The sequence below is a fragment of the Diceros bicornis genome, chromosome 41 (assembly GCF_020826845.1).
Source record: "Diceros bicornis minor isolate mBicDic1 chromosome 41, mDicBic1.mat.cur, whole genome shotgun sequence".
NCBI classification, from domain to species: domain Eukaryota; kingdom Metazoa; phylum Chordata; class Mammalia; order Perissodactyla; family Rhinocerotidae; genus Diceros; species Diceros bicornis.
In genome coordinates, this window is record NC_080780.1 from 4402915 (window position 1) to 4426245 (window position 23331).

Here is a 23331-nt window from a genome sequence, read left to right on the forward strand (position 1 = left end):
ATTGGTATAATTTATGATAAAGGATCAAGAACAAAGAAAAAATTTCCAAGGATATAAGAAATGGTGTCTCGATAAAGTAAGCATTTACTTTCCCATGAGAGAACAAGATTCTTTGACAGTAAAGGCTGAGATACATCAGTCTAGGGACAATCTTCTGCTCTGCTGAAAGTTTAACCACTGGGTGTGTTTCCACGGCAAGCTCTTCTGATACACTCAGCATAGGCTCTGATTCAGAAATTCAATTTACCTAAAGAATGTGGGAAGGCGCCCCTGCAAATAAGGGCACAATCGCCTCTATGTCTTCACGTCCCTTCAGCCGTGGAGGTCAGCTGTACTCAGAGCTCTACGTATGGGAGCTTTGTACGGCCCCATTGAACGGATAAAAAATAAATAAATGTGCATCTCTGAGGGCTTGGCACAAGCTTCGGTTGCAGGAGCCAGCCGTGTCCAGCTCAGAAATAAAAGCCCCTCTGTTTGCTGTTCACAAATACCACCAGTGAGGACTCATTTCACTCCTGGTTCTAACCCAGCAGCTGACGCACCTAGAGGCCTGCATCCTGGCACCAGGGCCCAGTGTGTCTCCACACATGATTTTATTTAACCTCACCACTGCACTGTGTAGTGTTATGATCCACATTTCTCACCCAAGAAAACTGGGTCTTAGAGAAGTTCCTGAAGTGTCAGCTCGTGTGCTGGAGCGAGGACTGGCCCCAGGCCTTCCTCTGGCTCCTCTGCCCAGTCCCAGGGCAGCCGCCCCAGAGGACAAGCGAGGGCTGGCAGGGACAGAGGCCCTGGATGGATGAGCACGTCGTGAGTCATTACAAATAGCCACAGCTGCCTCAGTGAACACGGAGTCCAGCCCCCTTATGGCTACAAGGCTGAGAAGCAGCATTTGAACACCTGATCTGCCCTGTGCTGTCACAACCGTCCACATGAGCATAAAAGAAGAGGAACCAGCAGACACAATAAAGTGGTGGGCAAGACCAGATACACTGGTTCAAATGAATCAGATTTGGCAAAGTTTTGCAACCTCAAGTAACTCTGAGGTTTTTCCTTAGTTAACAAAATAAAGCCAACAATAATCTTTACCTTCTATACTGTTCTTTTCTGTTGCATTAACTAAAAACAGATCCCAGGAGTAAGAGAGATTTGATATTTCACCACAGCCTTCACACTCAGCTTGAAGAGAAAGTTCTTCATTCCAGTTAACAAAGATGTCCTTAAAATTGACCCGGGAGATGTGGACAAATCTGGAACATGCAAATTGGGTTTGAGACTTTAGGAAAATAACCTGAGGATTCTTTGGCCGCATTCATTCATGTCAGGCACGTTTAAATCGCCTTCCACTGAGCCTTTATTTTGTGAATCCAATAGCAGTGCCACAGCTGACATGACTGAGCACCCATGGGTAGCCAGGCCTGCACCGAGCTTGACCCAGCATGACCTCATCTGACAAGGGCCAGGTCCTAGCAGGCAACGCACTGAGCTGAGAGAGGCTCTGCCACTTCTTCCAGGTCACACAGAGCTCAGGGGAGAGCCAGGACCGGGCAGCCCATGCACACGCAGAGGCACACACACATACACAGACACACACGCACAGAGAGACACACTCATACAGGCAGAGACACACAGACACATAAGCACACACACATACATGGACACCCACAGAGACACACACACACTCACGGACAGGCTGGCACAGGGCCAGGCAATGACCCTGCCTGGCCTCCCTGGTCTCCTGACTGGGAGCTGCATGTGCAGGCGGGGGTCATGCATGGTGTATGCGTGGGGGGCGGGTGGGGAGGAGATGAGGTGGACACGGGCAAAGAGGGGCCCGTCTGGCCCCAGACACCCCCAGGGACGTTGTCACAGGGGCCCAGATAATTCCTGACAGGACTGACAGGTGTTGATCCAACAACTTTATACATGGTGAAGGAACATTTTTAAACACATTCTCTAACTATTTGGTGAGTAGCAGAATTATATAGTGCATTATATTTTGAGAATAAAAGTATCTAATTTATTAAATATAATTGTTTAAATTATGCCCCAACATTTGCAGCCCTGTACTGGCATTTCTTCACTTTTAATATAAACATCAGGAGCCTTAAATAAAACGCAAGTGGCCTGGGTCTGTCTGGACCTCGAAGCACTGCCCAGCGTTGGAGGCCCCCCGTGGCACGGCCCATTCTTATCTACTGAGCCTTGTTTTTCACAGCTTCAAACCTAAAATCCCTGGGGGGGGCCTCCATCAGAGTGGCCTTTCTGATCTCGGGGGCACAGCTCACGCCCTCTCCTTCCTGTTGGTCCTGCCAGGCACAGCTGATTCACTTCCTTCTCCAGGAAGCCTTCCAGAACTCACTCAGCCCACACTGTTACCACAAGCTGTTTTTACTCAACAAGACAATAATAACTGCCCAGACCCCTTACTGGGTCCGGTGATGGAAGCAACCCTGCTCCCCAGGGGCCTTCCAGGTGTCATGCAGAGCCATGGGCACTGGTGGTTCGGCTCACTCCTCCCCGCTCACTCCCCTAACGACCCAGCCCACACGGGGAAGGCCGGGAGCAGGTGTATGGCACACAACAGCCTGCGCTCAGTGTCTGGGGCTGCGTGTGGCCATCGGGGGCTACTCTGGCCTCGATGTTGCGGGGTTTTGGTTTGTGGTCACAGCATTTCTTTGCTCCTTCCACCCTGCATAGTCTCCACGTCAAAGCTCAACTGGCTGAGTACCTCCAACATGTGGGCCGACGCTACTGTCTGGGCCCCAGCCCGGTGACGCCTGGAAGGCCCCAGGTAGAGGCCCTGAAATGCCTTTGCCTCCTTTGGCCTCAGCCCCAAGCCCCAGAGCATAACACCGCCCCCCCACCCCCACCCCCATCTTAGGGTACCTGCTATGATGGGAGGGCCGCCTCCCACTTGGAGCAACCAGATGTGAGCACTAGCCTAGCAAGCTCTGCCCAGAGGCCAGTGTGAGAGCAGGGGCCCTCCCAGCCCCCTCCCTCCTTAGCAGCAGGGATGGTGTGCGGCTACACCCTCAACTCCTGCATGCACAGCAGGTTTCTCTGGTCACTCTCAACACCAGCTGGGCGCAGGGTGCAGGAGGGCAAACCCCGCGGATCTGCACTGTGGGAAATGCAGGGCAGGTGGTACCTGAACGCCAAGTCGGGGCGTGTGGACAGGAACACCTGTGCCTCTGACGAGGTCCGGCCATTGCTGGACACCATCAGCGTCACAAGAAATTGGTCATAGCTGTCACTGAGAGAGTTCGCTGCAAAGGAAAGCGTGGGGGCCGAGGCGTGCAGGCCGCGTGGAGCGGAGGCGGGGAAGCAGGTGTGCCCGGGGGTGCTGGCTGCGGTGCATTTCCAGTGATACCTGTGGGAGAGGCGTTGGAGGGGCTGAACGCAACTGCTCTGGCCAGTCAGGTGACCATGGTGTCGCTAAGTGGGCTTTTCCCGGGGTCCTCGCAAGGGAGCGCATGGGCTGGAGAGACAGGATGTTTCCTTGTTCTCTGATGTAAGTGGAGTAGGAGGTTCCAAAAGTGGGAGCAGAACCACCAAGGCGGGGGTCCAGGCCCAGCCCCCCACCAGCTCACTTGCTCAGAGCCCTGGAGACCTCACATGCGGCCCTGCTTCCCGGTCGCCAAGTGCTTCCCATCCCCTTGGCAGCCATCTGCCTGGGTCGTTCTCTCCTTCCACCCTGCCCTGCACAAAGACCACCTCCCACCTCCGTCACATCTCTGCACCCCGCCAAGCAGCGCTTAGCAACCTGCCTCTGACCCTGCAGTTCCATGGGGCAGCCAGGAAGGCTGCATCATCCCAGCTTCGGGAAGAATGTGAGCTCCAAGCGCCTCTGGGAGTTGCCCAGTCCCAGAAGTACTAGCGGGCGGGCCAGGAGACAAACCACAGCACCTCACCTCCCAATCTCATCATCCTCTGCAAGGTGACATTGCCACGTTCAACAATCAGGAAGGCAGCACCATCCCCACCCTTGAGTAGGTCTTACTCTAGCGGGGGACACACACTGAAACAAACAGCCCCACCCAGGGAAAGAGGCAGGAAGGAAAACGTGTGCAGGGGGAGGGGAGGTGGGTACAGGACTGTGTGGTCCCACAGCAGTGAGCCCCGTGTGGGTGCTCCCCAAGTCTCTGAAGTGCTGTTGATCTGTCAAAGAGCCATTTCCCTATCTGGACTGTAAGCGATTTGAACCTGGAAGTAGTTCTAAACCTCTCTTTTTCCAAAGCCTGCATGAGGCGGCAGCATCGCAAAGTTCCGTTCATCACCCAGACGACAGGAGCTCAGCCCCGTTCATCTGGTGGGTCCAGCTCACACGCCCTGCGGAGCATGGTCCTCCAGGATTCAGCTGTAGTAATCCTCACTCCCAGGGAGCAGATTCAGCTTGTTTCAGCAGAGACACACTGAGCTCTTCTCTTTGGGCACCTTATACTGGGTTCTAGGGGCAGGGGTGCAGAAATGAACAAGACCCAGCTCTGTCTCCTGAGGCTGGGGGAGGGGAAGTACGCAGCCAGCTGTGTGCTTTGTCTGGAAGATGTGCGTGAGAATGGCCAAGGGACAGAATTGGCGGGTCCAAGAGGATGCCTCTCAGCTCCACGGGGCTAACAACACGCCAAAGCCCCCGGATGGAATGCAGCAAATGTGCGTGTGGTCATAAGACTTAAGGGAACAAAGTGGCTCCTCTATTTACTCTCCAATGTTCATTGAGTACCCGCCATGTGCCAAGCACAGGGGTATGCCAAACCAGAAGCCCTGTCCTCCTGGAACTAAGCTTCCAGCGGGGGGACAGACAATTAACAGTGATCGTAATAAGTGAGCAAATGATTGGATGCTAGAGGAGAAGACCGCTATGGAAAAATGAACAGCAGAATCAGAACAGGGTCACTGGGGGGCCTCACTGGGACAGTGATGTTTGAGCCTGAATGGAAGGAAGCAAGGTGCTAGCAGATGTTGACAGATGAAGGCACTTCTCTGTAGAGGTACTGAGGGAGAAGCACAACCCCACTCCAAGGGGGCGGGGCCCCGGCTGCGTCAGAGAGAAAGTCAAAGCAGGAGGAGAGGAAGCTCAAGGGTCACCGGCAGCGGCAGGTCACTGTGGGCCTCACAGGCATTGTGAGGACGTGGTTTCACTGAGTGAAAGCGCAGCATTGGAGGGTCTGGAGCAGTGACATGACGGTTTCTGACATGTTTTAAGAGACTCCGTCCACCTGCTCTGTGGAGAATGGACTGAACGGGGAGGGCGGAAGTGTGGAGACTGGTGAGGAGACATTATGGAAATAAGCCCAAGGGGGTGGCGGCTCAGACCAGGAAGGAGCCAACAAGATTTCCTGACAGACTGAACAGGACGCAGGAGAGAAAAAGAGAAGCCGATGATGCTGCTGAAGTTTCCGTGCTGAGCGACTGGAAGGAGTCTTCCATCAGCAGAGAGGGACGGGAAGGCTGCAGGGGGAGAAGGCAGGTCTTGTGGCTGACATGTCTCTAGGAACATGGGAGAGGATGCCGAGGAGACGACAGGAACTCCACCCTGGAGACTGGGGAGCCTTCTGGACAGAGGAAGCATGCTTGAGGTTACTGGTGCACAGATGGTGTCCATGAAGGATGTGTGACAGGTTATTTGGGAGTGCACGGTGATACATGCTCAAAGTTATTAGTGAGTGGATGGTAGCTACATCAGGACACTGGGTGAGGCCACCCAGGGAGGGGTATGGATGGAGAAGACAACCCACACCTGAGCCAGGGGTCTCCAATATCAAGGGATTCACTCATTTAGAGAGATGCAACACTTGGAAACCAAACCTCCCATGCACCAAATGCACCTTACAAACCAAAAATTTTGATAATAAAGTAACATATTCGCAATGGACTAAATGTGTCCCGTCAATTTCATATGTTGAAATCCTAACCCCCAAGGTGATGGTCTTAGGAGGTGGGGCCTTTGGGAGGTGATTAGGTCCTGAGAGTGGAGCCCTCATCAATGGGATTTGTGCCCTTATAAAAAGGCCCCGGAGACCTCCCTCATCCCTTCCACCACATGAGGACAAAGCGAGTACACAGCTGTCTATGAACCAGAAAGCAGATCTCACTGAACACTGAATCTGCCAGCACCTTGATCTTGGACTTCCAGTCTCCGGAATTGTAAGAAATAAACATCTGTTGCTTATAAGCGTCCCAGTCTATGGTATTTTGTTATAGCAGCATGAACTAAGACAATATTTAAACTTCATATTCCAAAATACCAACTTACAAAGTTACTCATGTTTATTTCCAGCCCTTTCCTAAATTCTCTGCTCTTCTGATCCCACATGAAACGTCAGTTCAGCTAATAAAAGTTGCGGTACTTAAAATTTTTAATTATTATGGCAGAATTCTAAGACCAGCTCTCCCAACGTTCTAGAGCCAGAGTCTGGAAAGAGTGGAGGAGGAAGAGAAAGGCCGTGTGGAGAATGAGCAATTGCAAAGCCCCTCGGTGCTCACCTGAGAGCAGCCCCAGGCTCGTCTGGGTCATAGGACGAGGACCCGCTGAGGACGATGGTGGCCGAGGGGGTCCTGGAGATAAACAGGTGTGTGCCCTCGGAGATCAAACTGACGGGGGCCCGGGCCCGCACCTCCACCTCTATACAGTAGTTACTGTGCACGGCGCTGCCTTCCACCTGAACCTGTAACACCGATGACAGGGGCGTTACTCGGGACCAGGCAGGATGCTCACAGGAGCTGGATGCTCATCTTAAAATTAGAAGGAAACTGGTGAGTCTAAATGCGTCATCGGCTCCAACTAGTGGCTTCAGGTGCTGCACAGAAAGACTTAATTATTTCTAGCCCCTAATCAGTCACCTTTGTCAAAAGAAACATCCCACTGTGTGCCCACTGGAGACAACATGGCTGGAGTCAATGAGAGAAGGAACATTTTCCTAACCAAGCCTGTATTAATACACAAAGCTGGGATTTCCCTAGTTTGTGACCATAATATCACCTTAAATAACAACCCCCCAGGTGTGCACATATTTCACAGTTTTCAAACCTGCTCCATCAGCAGTAAATTTCCCTGTGGTTCCTGGATTTCATTTACTTACTTTCTTTAAGCTGCCTTTCTAGCCCCCAAACATATTATGGACTTAAAGAAATGTAGACGAAATTTAAGACAAATATTTTTAAGCTCATGAACAGTGGAACATTTTATAAATACTGCATTCAAAAGCATTCTTTTAAAAGTTTGATGCAATTTGAAAAAAATACAGTCTAGCACATGCTGCTCTTTCACCGGTCTGGGCCTCGGTCCTTCGTGACTTTCTTCATGAAGATCCACACAGTTCTCTGCTGGTAGTTCCCCTGCGTGGGAGCCAAAGGCAATCTAAGGACTGTGTGATCAAACTCCCACTATACCTCCCATCTCTGCTTGCTCAGCTCCTCCAGCCCAAGGAACCATTGAGAACGTCCAAGCCTGTGAAGGATGGAGGAAGTGCAGAGTGGGAGCTACCTGTCAGGACGGCAGCGTGGTGGGGGCTCTGGACATCTGAGGCTGTGCCCATTGAATGCAACATGTGGTGGCGAGATCACATAGCAGCAAAAGTGCCTTACCAAATCAGGTCTCCAAGACCTGAAGAAAGACATGGCCAGAGCCCACTCAAGGGCAGTAACATGGCTAACGAGTAAGTGTGCCAACCAACACAGCTACTGAGCACAGAAGCTTCAACCTCAACTCGAACCTTTCCCATGTGGCCAGGAGAGGGGTGCCTGTAACCCCACCATCCAGGGTCTAGGGAAAATGAACTGTCACCAGCTAGACGCACCAGGCTACCAGTGCTTGGTCTTAACAACCATTTCAGTGCCCATCTCATGCTCCTTATCCAACTGCACGCACGCTCTGAGAGCTGCTGGATGGAGAGGGAACCCCCTTGGTTCCACTGTTCTGTCCATTTCTCTTCTTGCCGGGTCACATAGCACTCTCTTGTGACCTTACACAGCATGAGCCAGCCCCTGCAAGAACAACCATTTCTTCCTAACGTGACAACAGTATTTGTGGTCTGCAGAGTTGAGGGCCAGATTATACCTGGATGAATGCCCATGTGAGGCCTCCTGGGAGGCTGGCCAGTCTGTCTCAGGACCGCCCTCCACCCCATTTACCTTCACCTGGACACCAGGAAGTTAAGGTTGGTGGGATACGGCCCACCTCACAGGGTCTGCTCCTGGACTACTTCAGTATGGCTTAAATATACCATCCTAGGAATCAATTCTCAGAAACCTCAGTGCCAAAGAGACCCCACAACTGATTATAGAAACAGAACACTTCTTGTCTAAGTGATAGTGGACAGTAAAAATTATAAATTGAGATGAACCAAGAAAAAATACAGACTGAATCAGGAACAAGCGATTTTTTTTAAAGAATACAACTAATAAAACATTTCCAATATTTTAAAATTAAACATAATTAAATCTTGTAAAAGGGATCCTTATGATGCTTATTGTAGAGATACCAAGACATTGCCTCCTTTTCAAGCTCTTTCCCCCTGTCCCCTAAGGATGCTGGCTTCCCAGCCCAGCGCTCCTCCCTTTCCCACTTCAGGCCCAAGCAGGAGGCTGTGCTCCCTGCCTTGCTTCTCCTCCTTTACTTCTCCTCTCTGCACAAACGGCTCCCAACAGCTCCACCCAGCTCCTGCCCTCGACTCCACCTCTTTGCTAGACACTCCACCTGAACATCCTCCTAACATTTCCAACACGACTTGCTGAACACTGAAGCCATGACCCCACCCTGCCTCCCATCAGTCTGCCTTCCTATCTTCTTCAGAAGAAACTCCCAGCCTGTTTTCAGCCTCATCTCCCACCACTCAGCCCCACAAATCCCTACCCTTCAGTGTGATGGGACCACTGCCTCCGCCATCATGGAATACTTCCTCCAACCTTCAACACTCCAATTTTCAAAGGCACACTAACCCTTCCTCAAGCTCCCTTGTCATGTGGCCTGTCTTACATCATCTATAGTTTGTTGGGTTCCCACCTACCTCTCCCACTAGGTGATGGGCTCACCTGTGCAAAGGCCTTATTTATCTTTCCATCCCTCCCTAGTGCAGAACCAGACACAAACAGACACTCTGTTTTCATTAGGAAAATGAAGAGCGGCCTCACTCTCCTTCACTCACACAGTCTTAAAGACTGTGCTCTGATTTTTCCATTTCATTCTTACAATTAGTCAACATGGCAGGTCAATTGCTCCCACCCACCCTTTAATCCATCTTATATTTACCTGCTCTGTGCTTTATTCCCACTGCTTCTAGACCGTTTCAGCCTCTAATTGTCTCTTGACTTCATTATTAGAATATTCTAGAGTTTAGTAGTAGCAGACTCTAGAGTAATAGTGAGTACTCTAGAGTATTAGTATTAGCAGACTCTAGAGTAACCATGAGCACTCCAGCATATTAGCAGACCCTAGAGTAATAGTGAGTACTCTAGATATTAGTATCAGCAGACTCTAGAGTAATAGTGAGCACTCTAGAGTACTAGTATTCACATACTCTAGAGTAACAGTGAACACTCTAGAAGGGTATTCTAATGGTGAAGTCCCATCCTTCAATCTGTTTCCAACTCTTTCCCAACTAATATTTCCAAAGGAGAGTAAGGATCACACTCTGTTGCCTCTGATGTTTCCTATTACCTTCATCTGAAACAGTGCCACTCAAAGCATGGTCTGCAGCCCTCTGTCACCTGGCCCATTGTTACAGGTCTGGTGCACAATTAAGCACAGAAATTGGGAGGAAGCATTTGGAAACCCTCACCACAGTTCGATATTGCTGCGACATCCAATTGTCTCATGAGTGCTTCCTGGAGCAAGGTGTGGGCCGGTCTGGGTGTTGATGAACTCCTGTGTGAGCCATGTGACTGTGAGCTGGCACTGATGCACACAGTAGGCCCACGTGTCCAGAGATTAAAGAATAAAACTCGCTCACTGGCGCATTTGGGTGGCATTGGTCTGGTCTCAGGTCCACCACCCCAGCCTGGCCTTCATCACCTGGCAATCCGATCCCAGATTTTCCCTTCAGTGTCCACTCCCTACCTGCTCCACTCAGCTCACACTCCAGCCCATAGCCCTGGGCTCCTTCCCAGCCTTGGCTGAGCTGCTGTCCCCTCGCATGCACTTTCTACGCCTATGAAGAGACTCTCCTAGAACAAACCCAACTCTTCTAGAACAAACCCCTCACTCTTATAACCCACATATTTTCACCATTTTTCCAGCAGAAATACACCAAGCACCTGGTGACGGTCACCAGGGATGCCCTCTCCTGGCCCCGCTCTTTGACTAACCTCTCCCTTCCTTTCTCAGCGATAAGCTCCTTGATGACACAATTATTCCTCTGAGATCCTGGGACTATTGCAGTGACGTACCAAAGGAGGTGCACAGGAAGGTTTTGTTAAATGAAGAAGGAGTTTTTAGGGGGCCTGCCCGGTGGCATAGTGGTTAAGTTCACATGCTCTGCTTTAGCGGCCCAGGGTTCACAGTTTCGGATTCTGGGCGCGGACCTATGCACCACTTATCAAGCCATGCTGTGGCAGCATCCCATATAAAGGAGAGAAGGATGGGCACAGATGTTAGTCCAGGGCCAACCTTCATCAGCAAAAAGGGGAGGATTAGCATCGGATGTTAGCTCAGGGCTAAACTTCCTCATCAAAAAAAACAAGAAGGAGTTTTTAATTGATTACTCCGCCAGCATTTGAAGATAAAATCTGTTCTCTCACAGGAATTAAGCATTTCTCTTGAAATCCTAGCCACACTTTTTTTTTGAGAACCCCCCTTCTCTGAGATAGAACAGGTTTGGATTTACAGGTGTTGACCTCTTGCTCAAAGGTAGGTAGAAAGGAATAGTTTCATTGTGCAAGTGGAATCGTAAGCCAGCCAGCCCACCTTGGCAAGTGCAGTGTAGTTCCCAGGCTCCAGGAAGTAGCTGGGGACAGTGATGGTCTTCCCATGACTGCTGATAGCAGGGGGCAGGGGCACTGGCAACCCCACAGAGTTCATGAAGCTCCAGGTGTAGGAAAGGCCTTGGGAGATATCGCAGAGAACCTCAGCTTCAAAGGTCACTCCCAGTTTCAGAGGCTGAGACCTCCACACCTGTGTACGAAAGGGAAGAGATGCCTCATTAAACTCCATTATGCCTAATACCAGAGGAAATCATGAAAAACTCACTCTCAACGCAGAACTCCAATTATTCATTTGTATAATCACAGGATGGGATTCTCAGAGCTGGAATTTAAAGCACCAAGAAAAGACATACATATATTTTATAGACAAAAATAAAAAGTCAAAATATAAAAACAATGAGAAGAAAGAATAAGTAAATATTTATACTTACATACCCATAATGAGAAAAAAACCTTCTAAGCATAAAATTGATGGGGAAATATTAAAAGAAAGGTTAATAGACTTGATAAGATAAAAATTTCAAACTTCCAAATGTCAACAATATAAATAATTTTAAAAGGCAATCTTCAGAGAAAAAATTAATTATTTGCAAAAGTTAATGTCTTTTAAAATCAACAAGAAATTTTCAAAGTCTCCGACAGGAAAATGAACAAGAACATGAATAGGCAAGTCACAAAATAAAATATAAATTAATACCTTACTGTATAGTTTGGACTACGAAATCATACAAATGTTTTATATATTCAAAAATTAAATTAAAACAAAGAGCAAAAAAAAAACACCTAATTTCTGATAACTGGAAACACACTGAAACAAAGGAATATAACTATATTTCAAGCAAGTAAATAGAAGAAAGATGAATTTCAAATGACTTTAACATACAGTATTTTGAGGACATATTCTAAGGGCAAAAAAAACTACAGATAAATCTGGAAGCTCACTAAGAAGTTTCATTTCTGGTGGTAATACGGATATTGTTACTTTGAAAGTATTTCACATATTTACTAGAAAAATTGCTAATAAATAATGGTGTTAATGTTATAGGAATCAAGATTTTAATGAAAGAATTCAAGTATAAAACATTTTTACTGTAAATTCTACATAAATAATGGTTTTGAATGGGAAACATCAGAAGAAATCAGGATTTATTTTACTTTAATTTGCATTTCCTACCAGTGTATGCTGAATAGCTTACAGGCAATGACACCCCAGGAACGGTGAGCACCCTCAGAGCCAGATTTCCCTCTCCAATCGCCCATCCGAAGGCCCAGGAACGAGATTCCTCTTCCAGAGCTGAAGCAGTTGTCAGCCGGAAGGGAAGGAAGCTTTCCAAGACTAGTGGGGCATGGCAGAAGGTCCCGGACCCAGGCCCCAAATGGGCCACCTGGAGCATTTAAAGGTCATGTCTACAACTGACTGAATACTATTAACAAAATGTCAACAACGCTAAAAGAGGGAGAAGCTTCCCCTGTCGCCCCGCAAAACACACACAACTCATCCGTCACCATCAGAAGCAGCTGGTGCCCAAATTTCGTACTATGAACACTGGGAACAAAGGGAAAACAATAAGCATTTATTCTTGCTTTCCTGAACAAACTATATTCTAGGAAACGTTACAGATCTAGTTGAAGAGGAAAAGCTTTTTTATTTTTTTCTTTTCTTTTTCTCTCTCTCTTTCTTTTTTTTTAAACAAAGAACTTTTGTGAATCCCAAATCAAACAACTGCGTAAAGATATTTTGGAGACAATTAGAGAAATCTGATTATGAGCTAGATTTAGATTATATTAAGAAATCATTGCTAATTGTTGAGATAACAGCATTGTATTTATGTCAGAAAATGCCCTTAGTTTTTAGAGATATATATTGAAGCATTTAGGGGTTAAATGTCATGATATCTAAGAAGAACTTTAGAATTTTTCAGCAAAGAAAAAAATAGAGAAAACAAATATGGCAAAATTTTAATAACTGTTCAATGTAGGTGATGGATTCATCACACTATTATTTCTCCTTTTATTTATGTTTGAAAATCTCCATAATAAAAATTTTTAAATGTAGTTCATAAATATATAAAAACATACTTGTTAACATTAATAAGCCAAAAAGGACAGCGATGCAGGGGAAATACTAGTGCCTACAAGTCCACAACCCTCCCCCCCCAAGCCATTCCGCCTTTTCCAAGCCCTCTTTACTCTCCCCCAGCCTCGGAGAAGGCGCCTGTCCCATCCCACACCCTGTCCCACACCTGGAGCCTGACAGTCTGTGAGGATGGAGGAGCGAGGACAGCTTGGGGACCTGGGCTGGAGATCCTGCCCAGCTGCCTCCCACTCTGGGGCAGATGATGGCGCCAGGGCTCCCCCTGGAGGATTGTTTAATGAAGATCTCCCATAAAAACTGGAAAGGGAAAAACCGTAGAAGCTGGGAAGTGGGATTTTAAGACATATGGGTATTCGTTACAAATGGAATTTCACCTTTGGCTTTCTTTAAGTGACTTTAGTCGTGATTTAAATTAGTTTTTATTTTTATTGTTTCTACTCTGAATATGATACCAGTCCAGAATATGTCACAAAACTGCCCAGATTTAATTGAGTTACAGCAAATTATAACACTGAGACGCCAATTTTTAACCCATTAATAATAACAAACACACAAAATTATGAAATGCCCAGGGGATGAGAGCTGGTCCTAGAATGCTGACACATGTGAGCTGCCACAGGAGGACATTTGGCAAAGCTTATCCAGGTCCTAAAAAGGTGTTATGTCCTGTGGGTCAGTAATTTGCAGAAATTAATCCTATGGAGATGCCATAGACAAGCAGAAAGATATGTGTACACACCATCATCGCCAGTTATTTGTAGTGATGCAAAATTGGAAACAACAGATGTTCAATAACAAGGATATTGTTAAAGGATCAATAATTTGTACATATGGTTTAACGTTATGCCACCATTAAACTCATGTAATCAAAGACTATTTAATAACAAGAGAAAAGGTCACACTATAACCCAGTGATGCCAATTCTATGCTAACACACATCCACACGCACGCACATGCACACGTGCAACTCACAGACATGAACACACGCACAAACACGTGCACACGTGCATGCACACACACATACACACTACATATAAAAAAATCTTAGAAAAATACAGGAAACACAGGTTGATCCTCAACCATTTTTAACCTAGGAAGAGGCTGTGTCCCGTGACTTGACCTAAGAGCAGAGTCAGGACTGAAGCCCAGATCCCTCTCCCCGGGGTCCATGCTGCTCCCAATCTCCGCTGTTAGCTCTGGTACCCTTGACTTTTGTCCCTCTCCCCGCCCCAGAGAGCCCACTGCCCTGGTGCACAGAACTGCCTGACAGCGCAGGTGCCTGCTGGCCTGATGGCTGGCCCTGGACGTGGGGCTCCCAGGGATCACTGTAAATCTGAAGCTAGTGATCTTGTCCTGGGGACTTGTCCTTTGCTACTCATCTGGGAGCGGAGGTGCCCCGGCCTGAGACTCACAGGGGTCCAGCAACTGACCTCTGGGGCTGGAAAGCCACAGAAAGCATTCTGGCAAAGCAGCTAAGTCACAGATTTTAATTCCCATGTGTCATTTGAGCACTTTTGCCCTGAAAAGGGAAATTTTCTCTAAATCATAGGCCTCAAAGGAATAAAAGAAATAAAAAAGCAATCCCATCTTTCCTAACCCATAGTAGATGCTAAACAAATAATTGATTATTTCTTTTGATTTTGATATCACATATATTCAAATACTGTTTTCTCCCGAAAACGCTACAGTTCTTTGCACAAGCAATTTAAAAAAAGCTCCTCAAAGCGGGCTGTGCTGAGCACCAGAGTAATAAAGGCAAATAAAGAACCGATTCAAATGCCAGAAAGGAGGCTTTTCCCTCCAGTCTGAGGCTGAGTGGGGCTTTCTCCGGCTCCAGGACTGCTCAGGAGTCCTCACAGGAGCTCCTTTGTATCAAATGCAGCTGCATAAACTCAACAAAGCCGCGCTTCACTCCCCAAATCTCTGCCCTTCCTAACTTTTCCTAACGCTGGTGCCAACTGGGAGAAAACACTGGAACGAGTCCGGTAAATGAGCCCTACCTGCACTTTCCCGGGCCCCATGTTCTTCACCGGGGGTGGCTGGCAGGGCTGGCGCACGATGAAAAGTTGCTTTCTTAGGGAGGCAGAGCTGACGTTATTGAAGGCAAGGACCTCCACGGTAAACTCTCCTTCCCTGGAAGGCCAACAAGGCACAGAAAGGAAGACATTGATTCTGCCATGTGTTAGTCTTTCCTTCATTCTCCATAACCGTCCTACAACTGTGTAATTATAGGATTTGATAGTCAGATAGCCCATGAATGGGAATAGAGGAGACTCGGGTCATGAGGTTGATTTCCACAGAGGCCATTTGTTGTCCCATATAATAGACTGGCTGCCCACCTAGTGCAGGGCAGCTCAGGCACCCAACTCCTAGACTGATGCCACCTGCTGTACGAGAAACAATCATCCACATGAGGAGACGCTGCTTCCCCTCATGAACTCTCCCTGCAGCCATGACCTGGACCCTCTGTCCACCACAGGGTGATTCTCGGGTTCCCAACATGATGGGCACCCTAGACCTGTGACTGGGGATCTCTGGGCATGAGCTTCCTGTTCTGTTCCCTGCCCCAAGGATTGGTCTTCCTGTAAACCGAGGAGGCACAGGATAGACTCCACAGCCTGGAGATGAGGCCAGCCCAAGGAGGCATGGAGGGTCCGGCTGTGGGGAGATGGAAGACAAGGGAGGGGGTGTGTCAGGCAGTTCCTGACCAGCAGGTCATGTTTTACTAAAGAAATGCACACTGGTTTTACAAATGATGCAGGATGAACCACCATTCAAGACGTCTCAATCTGAAACAGAACAGTCCCCATCAGAGAATCACAATTAGTGCACACAAGGACCAGAGTGTTACTTGCCATCCTGAAGCATCAGAAAGAAGGGCAGGTCATACTGACCAGAGTGAAGGCTGTGAGATCCCTCTCAGGGTCCAGGAGGATGGAGAGCCTGGGAAACTCTAGAGAGGATGGTGGAGGCACGGAGCAGTCCATGTCCATTTCCATAGACAAGAAAAGGCTCCCCGGGCTGCAGAGCACATTCCAAGGCCCCCAGGCCCCAGGAGCCCGCCTGAGCCTACCTGGGCACTATCGCTCAATTCCTTTCTTATGGGAAAATCTATGTCCAGTGGAGAAGTTGTAAATCTGAAGCTAGTGATGGGGCCATTCAGGCGTCCCCTAAAGCATGGAGAGGCCACATGGTGGGTTCTCTTGGAAGCCCTGCACTGAAGGAGGTCTGCAATCTTCCCCTGAAGCCACCAGCCCACACAAGCCTCATTTTCTGGATACTTCTACACACTTTAAGATTTCACTACACCAGCGCAAACGGCTCCATGCCAGCCTGAGGTTCAGCTCCACCACCTTTACGTCTCCACAACTGTGGCAATGGGCGCCCACTGGTAGGCTTCGCCCACTCCAGGTCCAAGATAATCCTGACCCCTGACCAGGGAGCAACAGCCAGGAGGCTGGACTGGGGACAAGCGGCCCTGGTTGGTCTGCACTTCATCACTCTCCTAACCTCAAGATGTGGCCATCCTGCAGTCTGCCCTGTGGTTTCCTGAGGGCATGCCCACCTGCCCCGGCAAATGCTCCGTGTATTTCAGACAAAGGCAGGCATAGCTCTTTCCTGGATTTCCATAATGCTCTGTTCCAGGTCAACAGTGGGTGCCCAGTAAGCGCAGAATCACAGGACATCGCCCAAGCTCTTCTGGAAGAAAGCGAGGCCCTTTACAGTTTTTCCTGAGGACTCGCTATCTTGATCTGCCCACTTACCCTCATCCCACCTGACACCCTGCTGGCACTGCCCGCCTCTCCGTGTCCTGACCAGGCCACCTGCGGGCCACCCCTCGGGCCTTCACTCAGCCTCCCACTTGTCCCTTTGGCAAACGCCTCCTCAAGATTTCACGTTCAGATCATATGCGAACGCCACCGCGAGCTGGTCCTCCAGTTTTCAAAAGAATGAGCTGTCCCCACACCTCCTCGGGCCCCCTTTGTAGCACTCATGCTGGGTACTGAAAGTATCCATTCTCCTCTTGTCTTCCCCTAGACTGTGAGCCCCTCGAGAGCCATAGCTGGGTTTTATTTGTCTCTCTTTAATATCTGTCCACTGCACTGATTGAAAGGCAGGCTGACTGTGGAGACCCGGAGGGCTGACACCTTGAAAAGCCAATTCCAGCCGCCATCTGCAGTGAGCCTGCCCCTGCACCTGGGTGGCTTACCTACTGTAGACGTGAGTGGCAGAGCTGTTCCCCAGGCCAACAGCACCATCCCCAAAGTTCCACAGGTAAGCAACATCGGTGCCAAAGTTGATTCTGCACTCAAAGGTCACACTGGCATTCACCAGAGCCGAGGAGGCGGATGTGAGCCGATTGGCAACGATTCTCCTCTGCACCCTGATGTGATGGGGCTCCGACGCCACACTGCCAATCCCGTTGGAAGCCGTAACCAACACACGATACCTGTGGGGTGGGGCCAAGAGGGCAGGAAAGACAGATGGTGAGACAAGAACAAGGTCAGAGGTACAGAGAATCTCCACATTACTTCAAGAGAAAGGCTGAAGGGTTGGCATTTAATTTGTAGGAATTATCACAGCCCCCATGATTTCCACCTTACTGGGGAGAAAGAGGAGTGACACTTTTTGACCTCTCCTTCCTCATTATTTAATTCACCTTTCAGAGTGGTGGGGTAACACTGTTACCTTTTCTTAGATGAGGAATCTGCTTAGGCCACACTGGCAGGGGAGATGGGATCTGAACCTAGGATTGTCTGATTTCAAAGACCCACCCCCTCCCTTCTAGTTCACACTGAAAGGAAGGAAGTCCCTCTTCTTTTAAATTTACTTTTGAGTTCAATTCATAGAAGTGCTTGGCAGCACTGAGTGTGAATGTCACACTCTTAAAATTATTTTAGTTATTTTAGTAGCAGCACAGTCTCCAGACTAAGTTAAGGCTGCATCACAAGCAGCCACCTATTGGGACGACCATTTTTACAGACCACTGGGGGATGCCGAGTCTCTTCTTAATGCTTCTGGAAGTTGTTCTCACTGGTGGATCTTCTCCAAAATACCACACGAACTCCAGGGGAGCTGTTTCCTTGGTAACAGCTACAAAAGTGATGTCAGTGTCTGTGCTGAACACAGTCCCGTTTGTGTAGACAGAGACAGCTGTGACAAAGGAAAGGGAGGTGCAGATGCTTCAGCAGGGAAGGGCTGGGATCCATCCAGAGACATTAGATCCTCACCTTCCCATTTAGTCATGGCCGTGACTGATGGGAAAAGAGCCTGCAGATATGAATGCAGGACTGAGCACAGGGATGTAGCAGGAGGAACCTGGTAGGCAATTTGGGCCCAAATGCAAGTCCCTCAAAGTAACAGCTCATAAAGTGATATGGCCAATTCCTGTGGGATTCTACCGGAAAGGGTGTGGTACAAGGAAGCCGCAAATGATTTTGCATGATAACCCACCTTCTCACCCCTCTAGATTGAAGGCTTAATGTCTGTGGTTTCTAGAAAAGTCCTAGAATGAACTGCAGGTGAACAGAGCTCACTCAAGGGCAAATGGGGGTCTCAGCAGCACTAATCACAGAACCCGGCGCTGCCTGCAGCCTCTAGGATCTCCACTGACTGAGTGAGAAAGGTTGTGTTGAATCTAGAATTAGAATCAAAACGTACATTGCATCTGATACCAAACAGTGATGCTGGGCCAAGCCTGGCTGTCACCCACTTGGGTCTGAGAAGTAAAGGACACATTATATGAGGAAAAGGACGGAAAACGATGCATAACCACAGTGCCTGGAATGAGAAAGAAAGAAAGGGGAAAACAGTCTGAAAATTAATTCACTCATCTCACACAACACATGGTCAATATTTTCTTTTACTTTCTCCCTTTGAATTCCAATAAATTTCAAAATTCAAAGCATGTGTTTTGGAATCAGACAGACCTGAGAAACATGAACTTTGTCCCAAAATTTCTCTCATTAAAATTTTCTTTAAGTGTTTTCTCTATCTCTCCCTAGAATACCCTACATAGTAATAACTATATTAATTTTTTTTAAATATGTTAATTAGTTCTCTAGATGGCCTTGTTTTTAACGTATTTCTCCAATGTGTACATTAAGCAGTCTTTCACTTCACAGCGGTTCTTAAACAGGGTCCACAGGTAAGCCTCGGGCTTTTAAGCCCTCTGAAATGAATGCAAAATGTTGCATACATATGTGTATACACACACACACACACACACACACACGTATGTATGTATGTAAGTATGTATGTATGCACTAGGAGGACAGATACCAAACATCTTGTCAGGTTCTAGAAGAGGACTGTGATGTCTAGGGAGATTTAGAACAACTCATTTATCAGAAAGGGATGTTAAGAAAGGAGGTGGGTATTTTCAAAAACACTATTATTGCTCTGTATAGTTTTTCTCTTTATAAAGAGAAAACGCTCATTTATAACAGTGATAAAGTAGAATGGATATTTTGTTCTTTATCAGTGCATTACAATTTCTGAAAAACAAATATCCCATTAGTAAGAGTCACATCAACTCATTAACAATGCCTGAAACTTAATTCTGAGCACAGTCTAGTAGTAAGCAGTGCGAGGAGAGCACCAGATTACCCGGTTATCGATCTGTGCCAGAACTTCCAATCCTCACTCCTGGCACGGAACCGATGGAGGGCTTGTCAGGATCGCACTCTCCCACTGGCATTAGATAGGCTGCTTATTTATTTAGTAAAGTTTAGACAAGACCAGTCAGTACAAATGACCAAAACCCTCCCATATGTGTTCTGTAATTTCTTGGACAGAGTTTCTCACAAGGCTAACTGTACGGAAAACATACTGTCAGTGTATGGAACGAGTTAAAAAGACTTTCTTAAGAATGAGTTCATTGGGACATGTCCCCTACTGGCTTCTCCCTTTTCCTTTTTCTGGGAAATGTAACCCATATTCCATCCACTTAGGCTGAATGCTCGGATTATCTTCGATTGGCGCCCACACTCGCCCTGTTAAACATGGTGGGACACTTCCTTCCACATATTACTGATATTTGGATGCAATCCTCCATTCCCACTGCACTGCCTCTGAGCTTTGGGTTCCTCCTCTATAAAACTGAGATGAAGGGGAGCCCACCTCACAGGTAGCCATGAGGATACAGTGAGGTGATGCGAGTGAAGAATTGGCAGAGCGCCTGGCACCCTGCGAGTGTGCAGTGAACTCCAGCGCCCACTGTGTCTCATCTCTGTGCTTTGGCTTATTGCCACGCTGTTGGCCCAAAATGCTCTCCAACACCCATTTCTTCATGGCTCGTTCAAGGCTCATCGTGGATGCCAACTCCTACCTGAGATATTCCTTATCCCCCCAGTTATACACAACTCCCTTCCCTGAAACCTCCCAGCCCTTGGCCATGTCCTTCTTAAGGCATTTTTAAGTTTTAGCTTATATTTTTCATATGCTTATCTTAACGCCTTTACTAGATTATAAATTCCTCAAGACCAGGACTTATATGACTTCACGTCCCCTCAGAGCACAGATTTGTGCATAAATATTTTCTGAATGAGGGAAGAGTAAGTGGTGAACGTGGTGTCTGAACCGTGTAGCTCCAGCACAGAGTCATGCCTCAGCCAGAGCTGAGGTCTGGGGGCTCAGACTCTGATGTAGGTCTTACTTTTCTGATCCCTGTGGGAGCCGGCAAAGACCAGAAGTTCATCCTCGTGGACACTGCTGGAATTCATGAACACGGACACGGCCTCGTGGCCAATTTCCACATAATAAGGCCCAAGCTCCACTTCGGTTCCATAAAACTCATTGTAAATAACTGCCCTGATCACATAGACTCCTTCTGGAAAAGGAAGAAAGAATGGCCGTTTGATCGATTGTTAAAAGCATGCGCAACATTTAACATTTGTAGAATAGAGATGATGGGTGACTAAAATGGGAACTAACAGGGCAAAGGTGACTTTTCTTCTCTCTTGTAGCAGCATGGCCATTTCATGGGCATGAGACCCCTGCAGTCGCACACGGCCCCACACTCAACAGGGCTCAGCGTGTGGTGTAATGCTCTGCTGTCTTGAAATTCTCAAGAACTTTTTTTAACAAAATGTGCTGCATTTTCATTTTGCATTGGGCCCTGAGAATTATGCAGGCAAACCTGAGCAACAGAAAATATTCACAAGAATAAAAATAGATATTGCTCATCCCACAGCTAAACAAAAAAATACTTAAATAGTCAAATGGAAATACACTAAAGAAGTACTATGGCAGATTACAGAAATGGCCCCAAATGCTCACCCTGTTTTCACACCCCTGTAATACAACTACTATGTGACTTTGCAAGCTCCTCCCATCAAGTGGTGGAGCCTATTTCTCCAGCCCTAGAATTGGCGCTAGTCTTGTGGCCAATGGATTTGAAAAGCGCTCACGCATTTGCTCTCGCTTGCTTGTCTCGAGACTCCTGTTATTGCTCTGTGTGAAGAAGGCTGGTGAGCCTGCTGAGTGATGAGAGACCCAGGAGTCACCACCATCGAGCTACCTAGCTGACTGGCAGCTGGCTGCAGATCCATGAATACACTCATCTGAGACCAGCCCAGGCTCAAAGGACGCCCAGCAGAACTATGGGTTAAACTCACAGTTGTGCTGTAAGGCACTAAGTTTGGGGTGGTTTGTTACATAGCAATAGATTACTGACACAACTCCACTGGACTGAAAAGGTCTTTAGCAATTCTGTAATCCCAATCCCCCACACAGTATTTTTCCATTGTTCACTTGATTCCTCAGCATTAAAATATTAGGTGATTCCTGATGAATCCCAGGATAAAATCCTCAGCTGGGCCTTTCACCCTTAGCTGAGCTGGTCCCACTTGCCCACCCTGGCTCCCTCATGCACCCTGACTCACCACCCCTAAACAGCTGGGCCCCATTCTCCACCACTCATCTGCACCGTACACAACCTTTCTCTCTGCTTACAGTGTCCCTCCTCATGCCTCTATCTGGCCAACTGGCACCTACCTCGAGCCTCGCTTGATGACCCAGGCAGAAGGAGCAGCTCCACCTGCCGTTTGGCCATGGAACTTGGGTTGTGCTTCCCTCTCAGGACTCACCACACTGTCTGCCTTCCTCATCCCACAACCTCAGCACAAAGCACTTAGTAGACACACAACGAATGTTTACCAAATGACCAATCTATTTTTGCAGAATGGAAAACTGAAGTTCAAAGAGGTTAAATAATTTGTCCAAGGCATAGAGTATGCAATTATTTCTTAGGAATTAAGACAGTCTTTCCTCTCTTCATTTTGTGCATCTAAATTATATGGAAGTAATATATGGATCTAGGAAAAGCTGCAAGTACTAGTGTAATAAGAAGCAGAAAAGAGGGAACGACTTTAAAGAGCAAAGCATACCTGTGAGGAAGAGCAATGAATGTGACGAGACGTGGAGGATTTGGGAATACATACTGTGATGAGCCAAGGCCAGACAGAAGAGCATCCCATACAAGCATGGATCAAAATAACATATACAAGAAACGGGTACACTCTCCCAAAATGTAATCTCACTTGGAAGTGACATCTTAAATGCTGAGACATCATTTATAGAGTTATTCCAGCTTTCTTGTAACACTGCTTCTCACAGTTGTGTCCAAACAAATTCTGCACATGGATTTTGATAAGGAGAAAGCGAAATGGACACCACCATGCAGTTCACCATAATCACAGAGATCAGGACTTAATTAAGGACTTAATCACAGTGCTCTGTGTAAATCAATAAATTGCTCATGGTTCATAAAAGGCAGAATTCATGACTACGAGTTAGGAATAGTTGAGAGAACTCTGTGGACTCAGATGAATTTAGCAGTGGAAGTCTGTCTCTACAGTGCAACCAAATCTTGGGCATACTTAACTTATAAGTTGACTTTAGACTTAATCCCTATTGGGAGATGTGACACTAATTCCTTATTTTAAAGCAACAAAGAAAATAATTAACATGCGTTAAAGTTGTAGATGCTTAAAATTAACCGAACATTTTGATATGAATATGGAAATATAGTCAGCATTCCACTGCATCTTCTGGGAGTTAATCCTAAAGCAAAAAGGAAAACAGCAAACAAAAATACAATTTTTTTTTTTGGTGAAACTAGGAGGTAACTAGCATGTTCAGAACCCAAAATAGATGTAAGAGCTGCTAAAAGCAGCAAAAATCAAGCATGATGAACAGGAACCCTGTTGGAGGGAGAGTAGAGAAGATGCCCTGGAGTGAGAGCTCAGTAGCAAGAGGACTCTGTCTGTAAATGTCATGAACACATACATGCACATGCGCACACACATACCCAC

General features: G+C 47.4%; 1 protein-coding gene across 1 annotated transcript in view; it reads right to left on the reverse strand.

Moving 5' to 3' along the window:
• PKD1L1 (polycystin 1 like 1, transient receptor potential channel interacting) overlaps positions 1 to 23331 on the reverse strand; it is a 128079-nt gene that overhangs the window by 91813 nt on the left and 12935 nt on the right. The window contains exons 4-12 of the mRNA XM_058534776.1: positions 20673 to 20846; positions 18677 to 18796; positions 18001 to 18169; positions 17226 to 17465; positions 15016 to 15148; positions 10904 to 11110; positions 6487 to 6668; positions 3152 to 3373; positions 1090 to 1250 (exon numbers count right to left, since the gene is read on the reverse strand). Coding sequence (XP_058390759.1) covers positions 1090 to 1250; positions 3152 to 3373; positions 6487 to 6668; positions 10904 to 11110; positions 15016 to 15148; positions 17226 to 17465; positions 18001 to 18169; positions 18677 to 18796; positions 20673 to 20846 — 1608 coding nt within the window. The remainder of the gene's footprint in view (positions 1 to 1089; positions 1251 to 3151; positions 3374 to 6486; positions 6669 to 10903; positions 11111 to 15015; positions 15149 to 17225; positions 17466 to 18000; positions 18170 to 18676; positions 18797 to 20672; positions 20847 to 23331) is intronic.